The 10,548-nt window shown below is 46.2% G+C and overlaps 1 protein-coding gene across 4 annotated transcripts in view; it reads left to right on the forward strand.

Moving 5' to 3' along the window:
* The window catches only part of usp32 (ubiquitin specific peptidase 32), a 68,837-nt gene extending 60,164 nt beyond the window's left edge, over positions 1-8,673 (forward strand). For all 4 annotated transcript variants that reach the window (XM_080888426.1, XM_080888428.1, XM_080888427.1 and 1 more), the window contains 10 exons: positions 567-678; positions 757-941; positions 1,029-1,213; positions 1,524-1,610; positions 2,028-2,148; positions 2,706-2,897; positions 3,021-3,246; positions 3,346-3,800; positions 3,888-3,980; positions 4,342-8,673. In XM_080888426.1, the coding sequence (XP_080744552.1) occupies positions 567-678; positions 757-941; positions 1,029-1,213; positions 1,524-1,610; positions 2,028-2,148; positions 2,706-2,897; positions 3,021-3,246; positions 3,346-3,800; positions 3,888-3,980; positions 4,342-4,515 (1,830 nt within the window). In that variant the 3' untranslated portion in view covers positions 4,516-8,673. The remainder of the gene's footprint in view (positions 1-566; positions 679-756; positions 942-1,028; positions 1,214-1,523; positions 1,611-2,027; positions 2,149-2,705; positions 2,898-3,020; positions 3,247-3,345; positions 3,801-3,887; positions 3,981-4,341) is intronic.
* The last annotated feature ends 1,875 nt before the right edge of the window (positions 8,674-10,548 follow it).

A 10,548-nucleotide genomic window follows, 5' to 3' on the forward strand; every position in this document is an offset into this window, starting at 1 on the left:
ACAGTGAAAAGGCACTACAGCTACTTGTTCCCCCCTCCTCTGTCCCCGTTTCCCCTCCAGCGAGGAGTTAAGCAGTTTGTTGGCGTGTGGGACTTTTTAAGTCTGCTGGTCCTTGACGTTGGGAGAAGCAACCTGTCACTGAACAGACTCCTCTGGTTGTTTATGGCCGTGTGCAGAGGCTGCCCAGCATGGTCCATAATGTCCATATTGCACCTTAATTTGTTTTTATATAAGTGCCTGGAATGAGTCTTCAGTTGAATGATTTTTAATAGGCAAAAAATACTTGAATAAGTAAACGGCGAGTAGAATTTTTGTCTTTTTTTTCTATTTTTGCTGATCCGAAAATTGATCCGATCCGTGACTTTAAAACCGTGAGAGTTTTGATCCGTTGCACCACTAGCTGCAGACGCCATTTAGCACCATCTACGTGAACGAGAGTTAAAGTCCTACCAAGGTTTTAGATGTGTGGCACAAACCGGCGTGTAATGAACTCGTAGTTCTGCTGAAATGTTTGCATGTAGGCGTCTTTATTGCTGCAGTCTTATGTGCTGACCTTTGGTTTTCAGAACTTCCCTCAGGATAACCAGAAGGTCCGTCTGTCTGTCAACGGCTTCTTGTGTGCGTTCGAGGTCCCGGTGCCGGGTTCACCAACATCACTGAGCTCGCCCACGCTGACAGGTGTGTCATCTTACACATGTCTGCGCACTCACCAGAGAGCTACCTGCGAGTTTCTCATTTTCTCCCCTCCTCCATCAGATATCACACCTATAGCCAACAATACAGCTGCCAATGGGCACGTGGGCAGTAAGCTAGACCTCATCCCTAACGGTGGGCCCTGCAGCCCTGAGACGCCTCTGACCAACGGGGTCGCCAATGGACACATCACACCGGTGCACGAGAGCCCCTTCATTGGATACATCATCGCTATGCACAGGAAGATGGTGAGAACTCGTAGAAAAAACTAATGCAGTGTCATTTTTATGGTTGTTGTAGACGTAACACGTAAATGTTTGTGCCCCCCGCTTTAGATGCGCACAGAGTTGTACTTCCTGTCGTCTCAGAAGAACCGACCCAGTCTGTTCGGCATGCCGCTCATTGTTCCCTGCACTGTGCACACCAGTAAGAAGGACCTGTACGACGCAGTCTGGATCCAGGTGTCCAGACTGGCCAGTCCCCTGCCCCCACAGGAGGCCAGCAACCATGCCCAGGACTGGTAATTTCCTCCTACGAATCTCTTTATTAGAGAAACACTCGTGTGATTCTGTTGAGTAACATTCATCTGAAGAAGCATTTACCCTCTCGAGTGTGAACCTGAGCGAACTTCCAGACTCTCCTCTGTTAAACTGAGGCAGCAGGTCTGTCCGGACGAAGTCTCTTACACAATCAGGATCAGGTCGGATCAGCATCAGCTGTCTAAAGCTTGATCCGTGCCACTTCCCTTGTTTAGTGTAATTTAATTTTGGAAGGAAAAAATAACTTTGCTGACAAGTTTGTTGACATTTTTGTCTTCCTTTAACTTGCAGTGATGACAGCATGGGCTATCAGTACCCCTTTACTCTGAGGGTCGTGGGCAAGGATGGAAACTCGTGTGCCTGGTGTCCGTGGTACAGGTAAGAGTGTTTCGGATACAGACACTCGCGACTAAAGCCGTTTTCACACACGCTCTGCAGCTCTGAGGTGCACGCAAAAGCTCAGCTGTGTGACGCAGCCGAACTCTCTAATCCTCCAGCCCCCAGCGTGCAAATGCTGCAGCTAATATCTACGATAGACGCCATGCACGCCGTCTCCTGCTGAATTACAATACTGGAAATACAGAGTTTTGTTGTTTTTGTGTGCTTAAAGTGAGAGTGCAGCTGTGGCAAAATAAACCGAACCTCATTGTCCTGAAGTTCTGTGAAATTCAGGCTTACATACAGCTTAAAGTGGGAGTAGCACATTTTGATGCAAGATTATGACATTTGATTTGTTGTAACCGTGTTCTGTAAGCAAAACTCACACATCTGTACTGCACATCTGTGTGTTTGCAGGTTCTGCAGAGGCTGTACGATAGAGTGCACAGAAGACCGAGCTTCTGTAGGAAATGCTTACATAGCTGTAGACTGGGATCCAACTGCCCTGCACCTCCGCTACCAGACCTCCCAGGAGAGGGTAAAGGATACATGCACGCACGCACGCACGCACACACACACACACACACACACACACACACAGCACCAATTCAGGCAGAGAAAAGGTCACTTCGAGTTAGAGCAGTAATGGAATTTCTGTGAAAATGGTGCTCGCTGTCATTAACGTCATCATTTGTAAACACCAGCTTTCCTCGGGGCAGGAGGAGTGATGAGCAGCAACACTGCTTTCATATTTCACACCGTCATATTAGCAATTCTACATCAGGGTCCAGTTGTCCTCATGTAATGATCGCTGTGCAAACCAGAATATGGTGTGATTCAGAGTATGGCCACACGGAGGCGTCAGTGAGTCAGTAAATGTCAGATTAAAGTGTCCAGACTCCTTCGAGGTGTGTTGGTAAGTGCTGTGGTTTATGTGAATTCTAGGAAAAATGAGTTTCTGAGCAGTAAAACTTGTTAGATGCATTAAAGTTGCACTTTGCTTGGCTCTAAAACGACACCTGGTAGCTGTTTCCCCGAGTGTCTGCTCTCGTGGTCCATTATCCTCCGTCATGCATCGCGCTCCTCTCCCTGCAGATTGTGGAGGAGCACTGCAGTGTGGAGCAGTCTCGGCGAGCTCAGGCTGAGCCCATCAGCTTGGACAGCTGTCTGAAGGCTTTCACCAGCGAGGAGGAGCTGGGAGAGGACGAACTCTACTACTGCTCCAAGTGCAAGACCCACCGACTGGCCACCAAGAAGCTGGACCTCTGGAGGCTGCCACCCATACTGGTCAGGAGCAGACTCGTGCATCTGAGTGTTTTATGTGAAACGATGCGTGGGTGTTGGTAGCATTTAACGTTCTCACGTGAAATAAATTTAGAGACGGCGTCTGACACGTGTTCACTTGTGTAGATTGTCCACTTGAAGCGCTTCCAGTTCGTGAATGGTCGCTGGATCAAGTCCCAAAAGATCGTCAAGTTTCCACGGGAGAATTTTGACCCCAGCGCCTTCCTGGCTCCCAGGGACCTCGAGCATCGCTGCCTCCACTCCCGCAGTGAGAGCGAGGATCTGCTGAGGGTCGGAGAAGACAATCTGTCCTCCATCTCTGCACCCGCTGGCTTTGGCAACCTCCCCAAAGGTACGGCATGTCCAGTAAAGACTTTCATCACTGTTTGTGTTTTTTAAAGAATGTGAAAATTGAAGTGCTAATGCTTTAACACTGCTGCTTCCCCAACAGCTTCCCCAGCTTCAAGCAGGAAGTCTGCTCCCTCTCTCAGCCGGAACAGTAGCCCGTCTGGCAGCCCGAAGGCCGGGAGCGGAGGCCGCAGACCAGGTCGGTTGCGCCTTCCCCAGTTGGGCAGCAGACATCGCCTCTCCAACAGCAAGGAGAACCTGGACGGAGCAGCTAATTCTGAGGCTGAATTGAGAGACGATGCACCGCAGGCGGACCCAGAGGGTTCAGCAGCAGGAGGAGCGTCAGGGCTTCAGGGGTCAGGAGAGGGCGTTGCATCAGAATCGTCCTCCGGTAGTGAAGCATCCAGCAGCCACTGTGACGTGGTCCTTGTGAACGGAGACAGCAACGGGCTGTGCTCCGACTGCAGCACAGAGAGCAGCACGGAGCCGGACGGCTCTCTGCTGCAGCACAGAGACAACATGTGTCTGGATGCCATATACAACCTCTATGCAATATCAGTAAGTCAGGCGCTTTGTGCACGCTGGCATACGGGCGGGGAGAACAGTCAGACAAGTCCTGAATGTTGTTCTGCTTCATCTCTCCAGTGCCATTCAGGAATATTGGGAGGAGGCCACTATGTGACATATGCCAAAAACCCCAATGGGAAATGGTACTGTTACAATGACAGCAGCTGCAAGGTAAGGCACCAGCACACCTCCACTACTGTCTGCAGGTACTAGGTAACTAGTTACAGCCTCCTACACATCCAGTACGACCTCCACAGACTCAGCTTAGAGGAGCACTGTGCAGGGAAACAGATGGTCCTCTTAAAGCTGTGCTGGTTTATGTGGGTTGTTTTTATTGGTTAAAGTGTCTCACACACACACACACACACACACCTTTACCAAACTTGTGATTGCTTTATCATGACTTTAACACATGCTGCTCTGCACACGCTGGGCACTCTTGTGTGATGTAAGGAAAAGTTTGGCTCTGTCGACACCCCAAATGCGACCACGCTGTAACAACACTCCGCTTTATTTGTTTTTTCATTTACAGGAAGTGCACTCTGAGGAGATCGACACCGACTCGGCCTACATTCTCTTCTACGAGCAGCAGGGAGTCAACTACTCCCAGTTCCTGCCAAAGATCGATGGCAAGAAGATGGCCGACACCAGTAGCATGGACGAAGACTTTGAGTCAGACTACAAGAAATACTGCGTCCTCCAGTGACCGCAGCTCGTCTTCCATCAGCCAGCACTACGCCCGCTCGCCTCTTTCAGCCTGCTGCTCTGAACAGGAAGCGCCAGAAGATCTCACGAACGGCTGACAGTTGAACCGCGCGCCGTCTTTATGGCTGCTTCGCAGCACTTTCTAAACTCGACTGCAAACACGGATCGGTGAAAAGGTTTGCTAAGACAACAGCGAAGCCCCTCCCTGTGAAAGCACCCGACCGGTGCACTTTGCTGAGCCCGACGAACTCCCATCAGCTCCCACCCCGTGATCCTCGCCATGACATAGATGTAAAATATACTTGCACACTAACGCATCTCTGAATGTATGGCAGTACGGCCGAGTCATGCAGCGATGTTGCTTTCTTATCGTGCACTTATCACTTGTGATGTCAGGATTCAAAACAAAAGACGGCTTTTTCTACCCAGAGTCACGATTTGACCTGAGCAGGGAAAAACCGATGTGCTCCAGGCGTGAGTCCCTGCAGGCCTACGGATGCCAACTGTACACGGGGCCCAGCGTTCACTGTGTGCTGGAGTCACGTTTGGTGCCACGGGAGACGACGGATGCCCGGGCAAGCTTTCAAACCAATGGTTCTGCTGAGGTTTTATTAGCGATAGTGTGAGCAGGAAAACACGCGTCATACGCTACCTCATCGCTTCCTGCATTCTTTCAGCCAACTGGACCCCAAAAGTCTGTGACAGTATTAATATCATGAAATGCTTCCTTTTAGTGTAGGAGACTCGGTACATGCATTCAGGAACACCCCCACAAAGACCCCCCTCCCCTCCCAGGACACTCGGGTCCTGATGTTCACATCAAATTCGGCACGTTTGCCAAAAGCTGTGTTTGGTCCTGCAGCTGCCAAATATCCACGGTGATTTGTGCAATGTTGACCAGTATGTAGCCACGACGACTGAGAACCTGGGTTTGTTGGGGACAGGTGCCATGATTTAAAAAGTTGTACGGTATATGTTTAAACGCTTTTTTTTGATTGTGTAAATGTGTCATTTTAGAGGATCTGCTTTATTTTTTTAGTTTTTCTTAGAGTTGCTTCAGGCTACCTAAAGGCCCCACCTGTAGACACCAGGCACATCTCCACGGGGCTGATGCAAACCTCTGCAGTTCTCTGCTGTCCACCCAAACCTGGACTTCCTGCGTCCATCACAGCCAATTATTTTACTGTTTGTTATTTTAAAAGTGTCAAAACGGAAGAACCAGAGATTTTTTTATTTGCTCAAAGCCTGTAAACCACATTACCCATAATGCTATTCAGAATCCAACTTTAGCCTTTATTACTGTGTCTCATGTGGCTTCTGTGCTTACACTTCACTTTGCTCACATTCGAACGAGTCCCACAGATCGCTGTGAGTGTTTCTCACCTTCACCGGGTGTCACCTTGGCTACTTCGCACAGAGGCAGGGAAGCCTTTGTTAACCATGAGTGTTTCATGTGTTGCACTGTTGGGTTTTTTGTTTTTCACGCAACTAGAGCAGCTTTGCATGATTCACAGTTCAGGTACTTTTGGTTGCACCGTGCAAACGTGGAGTTGGAAAAGCACCTGGGTTCTAACTTCTGTCCCTGAAGCGATCATAGTTCATATATCTACTCTCAGTGAATTCATACAGACCTGATAAACCTTCCTGGACTGTGAGGTCAGAAGTCATGCTGTTTAATATGAGCAGTGACTTTTGCACCAGTGTGTGCACGATAGGAAATAAGGAAGAGCTCCTTCAGTGTCGAGTGCGGACGTGCACTCATAGATCGGACGGATATCTAACAAATATCTCCGATAAATTCCCACTCGTGTGATTTCTCTCCCCTGTCAGAGTTCACACACTGTGTCAGACAGTTTGTAGTGTACTGACACGAGTATTTCATTTGAGTGAGAGGCGAATGCAATGACCAATGGAGCGGCTGCAGAGGGTTGGTCAGTCGCTTCTCTCCGACTCCACATCATTACATTTTTAAAGCTTCCATCTTGTATTTTTGAGTTGTTTTAATGTGTAATAGGAACAGAGCTCCCTTTTAACAGCAGGCTCAGCCTCGGGTTCAATGCCGCTTAGCACACCTAAAACCTGAAGCATGAGTGTATAAAGATGCAGTGAAGTATCGCTGCAGTGGTCCCACCTCCTGCTGCTTAGGGGATCATAGATGCTCCTGGAACACTTTTTAGTTTTAGGGGGAAAAAATGAATCTATGGATAACCACTTGTTGGCTAGCTCACTGGCTACAGCCTCCATAGGCTGGTATATTAGTCACTTGTGCACTTGGCCACATCTGCCCTGCCGTGTATGAGCAGCCTGCTTGTGAATGACACCACCAATGCAAGCATTCACCTTTCTGAGCTTTGTGGGTATCGAGCCTGGAGAGCCGTGTGAGGTGCCCCGTCCTGTGCAGTCTGATCGCTGCAGCAGGGGTGCTGAAACCACATATTTGTGAATGGGTACCATCAAAGCACAACACAAACTGTAAGGTCTTACTCCAGCTTCTGTATTTCTAGCAGATCTTAATGCCCAGTCTCAATAAGACGGACTTTCACAATCTCATTTTAATAGCTTAGTGTTTCATATCTTAAACCAGTTTCCCCCTTTTCCTCAGCTGAGCCATCCAGTGGGCCAGCCACACCCTGATGGGTGTCCAACAAAAGCGAGTGACATGTCAGTGTAGACGGAGCAGTGTCCATTTTTAATGATTTCATTTCTTAGCTGCTGGCATAACGTTTGATGACTGGGATGATGGTTTCTGGTGGAAATGAATAAATATTTAAACTTTTTCAGGAAGTTCTATGAAAGTTTTAAGAAAAATCAAATAAGTGTCTTAGAACGTTTTCACCTTTTGCCGGGATGTTTTCAGGGAAATGATTTGGAAACAACCATCCCCCCGTAGACAGATGTGCTCACGTGTGGAAAGTAACCAAAGTCTGTTTGTGTGAGGAGCGTAAATGCATCGCTACACGACTGGAGCCAACGTTCGAGCAAATGATTTGTTTCTGTGGGTCAGAGTGCTGCCGTTCCTCCTTTCCTCTGAAGGTTTGGCTGCTTCGACGTGGCTGCTGAGGTCTCTTTGAGATGGACGAGCCCATGTTTTCACCGCGTGGTTCCAGCTGCAGAGTTCTGTGTGTCTGCTTTGTAGCAGCAATGGCGGAGCTCCTGTCACGTCAGGGGGCTCCGTCTAATCACTGTGAACAGACGGCAGACTGTCGATGGCGCCCGGCTTCGTCTTCTGGAGCGCAGAGCCTCGTCTCTGCGTTCGTCCCCTTTTTTAGCTGCTGTATTTGTGATGAGACGACTTTGTTATGGATGTACTTGGAGATAAATCTGTCACTGAATGAAACTTTATTTCCTTCTGCAAAGATCACATTTGTTGAACAAATGGAAATGTACATAAGAGTGTTATTTATGTTTGCTTGGCCAGCTCTTTTTCTTTCCCCCTCCACCCTCCTGCCGTCGCACTGAGCTGTAGACAGTGTCCAGTTTGTGTCTGTGGTTGAAGGTTATCACAGGACTCGAAGGAAAAATTGTCCCTTGAGAGCTCAGTTTGCAATGTTTGCTCTACTTAAAGGTGCAATAGATGTCAACTTCTTTCTTTTTCTCTTTGTTTCTTGGGCTGTGAATGTGCCCTCAAACGGCCGGTAGCGTAATCTCTTAGCAGAAATGTTTCATGTCGGGGTTACTTTCAGCACAATTTTTCTAATCCAGGAACGAGGATTTGACGCCCAGGGAAACTGGACTATCTCTGAAACTGGACTAGCACGGATTCTGTAGAACATCGGGCTAGCATCTGAAGCCCCGCCCCCCAGGAAGATTAGTTCACGGTGTCAGGCAGTGCGATCGACTACTGAGCTGTCTTTCAGTGTGTGTAGCTTCTTTTTTTATTTAAGTTCATATCTGTCTGATGTGAACCAGATGTGTTAATTTAATAAACTTTTTTGTAAGGTGTTCGTTGGAAGAAAGTCGCATTGCACTGACATGAAAACGTGTACATAAACAAAACGTGTTTTGTAAATAAGCCAATGAAAACTATGTATTTGAATATGAACTGTACAAAATACTGTACCTGTAGTTGTGTATATGGAGTGATCCTGTTGATCTGTAACGAAATACCCAAGCAACAAATTAAATTCAGCAAAGGAAATGACATCAGAGTCGTTTTGTTGTGGTCACAACCCTGATCTGACACTTCAGGCAATTTGCGTAGACTTGTGAAGTAGAACAGCCTCGTTGATCATCTCAATTTAATGCCACAAGCAGGAGCAAAGCATCACACAGACAGAAACGATCCAACTCGATGGTGTCTCATTATGTTTGGCCATAAGTTGACTGAACTCCAACATATTTTTAAGCTCCTTTGTGTCAGGCTGTGTGCGGCAGGCAGGAATGGACCCGAAGCGCCGACTGCAGGAGGTCAAACTTAGATTTATTAGAAAAACAGGAAACTAAGTTTCTAACTTAACCTCCTAAGACCCGAACTCTTTCACAGCATGCATTTTTAATTTCTCTTTCCTATTTAGGCTGACTGGGATCTGATGAATGTAAAAACTAAGAATTACCAGGTTTTTGTTTGTTTTTGTTTTTTACCTGATGTTTGTTGCTGAGAAAAATGAGATCCACACATGAGGACATTCGTTTTAAATTTCGATAGAACAGTGGCAGGATAACGTCCTCATAAGTGGATATCAGGCCCTTGTAGAGCAAAACTTAGTATTTTGGTCTAAACAACCCAAAATGTGACGTCCACGTGTGGATGCCAGGTCCTCGGAGGTTCAACTGGAAAAATGAACAAGGATTAAACAGGTAGAACACACAGCATGAGAGGCATCGTGAAACAGACCAAGGAAAACACAGGGCTTAAATACAGAGAAGGATGACGAGGGAATGAGACACAGGATGAGAGCACAGCTGGAAACATTAACAGACGCAGACTGTCAGTAAAACAGGAAACAACACAGCAGTGTGAACCTGACATGAAAAGGCATATAAACAAAACCTAAGACTGGAAATCAGGAGATACTAACTAAAAAAGAGAAACACTAAGTCACAGAATATAGACAAACAAAATCAAAACCACTGACCACCAGACCCAGGTACCCCAACACTTTCAGCTATTCCTTGATCCCCAATTGATTAAAGCAGCCAACGGCCTAAAAGTTCCACATTTACCTCACAAGTTTCGAGTTAACATAATCAGACTGTAGTAATAAACTAACTTGGCTCCTTCATATTGCCTTCCCAACCCAGCAGAGTGACTTTTGTCAAGGTTGAGCTACTTTATTTTATCCATATTTGGAATAGAGATGGCACGATACCACTTTTTTATGTCCGATACCGATATCATAAATTTGGATATCTGCAGATACCGATATGAATCCGATATAGTGTTTTTTAATCAATAAAACTGTTTTTTAAATATCTTGCTGCATTTTGTATAAGTTCATACTCAAGTTTAAAACAACAACTACACTAAAGCTATTCTGTTATACCTGTATGCAAAAAAAAATATTTCATAGTTCAGCAATACTGATCAATCTAATAAACTTAAACCTACACCATCCTCCCTATTCTGGTATTTTAAAGAGTACTTAGCATAAATATTAAGCAACCTAACTAATAGGGTTCCAACTCCCAGCAACAACAAAAATAAATAAATAAAAAATAGGGAACCACCCCTCACGCTCCACCTCATGATGCTTAATCGACGTAATCAACCTTAATTTGATGCAGTGTGAAAAAAAATGCACAGAAATCAATTATTTTTCAAGAATAATTAAATAGATTCAACATCTTTCTTCAACAAAATTGCAGACTGCACAGATGGTACCTTCCCAAAGGAAAAAGTACTATAGCTTACTAGGGTATATTAGACTTAACAGTTACTATATGCAGTAATGGACTTCTATTCATTTTACATCAAATTAAAACTTTGGGTGTCAGATAATTATTTATTAAAAGCTCGACATTTTAAATGAGAATAAGAAAGAAAAGTATGTCTTTGTGCCCCCTTTTCCCTGTTAATGCCCTATCGGCCCCCCTG

The sequence above is a fragment of the Rhamphochromis sp. 'chilingali' genome (assembly GCF_963969265.1).
Source record: "Rhamphochromis sp. 'chilingali' genome assembly, chromosome: 8".
In the NCBI taxonomy this organism is placed as follows: Eukaryota; Metazoa; Chordata; class Actinopteri; order Cichliformes; family Cichlidae; genus Rhamphochromis; species Rhamphochromis sp. 'chilingali'.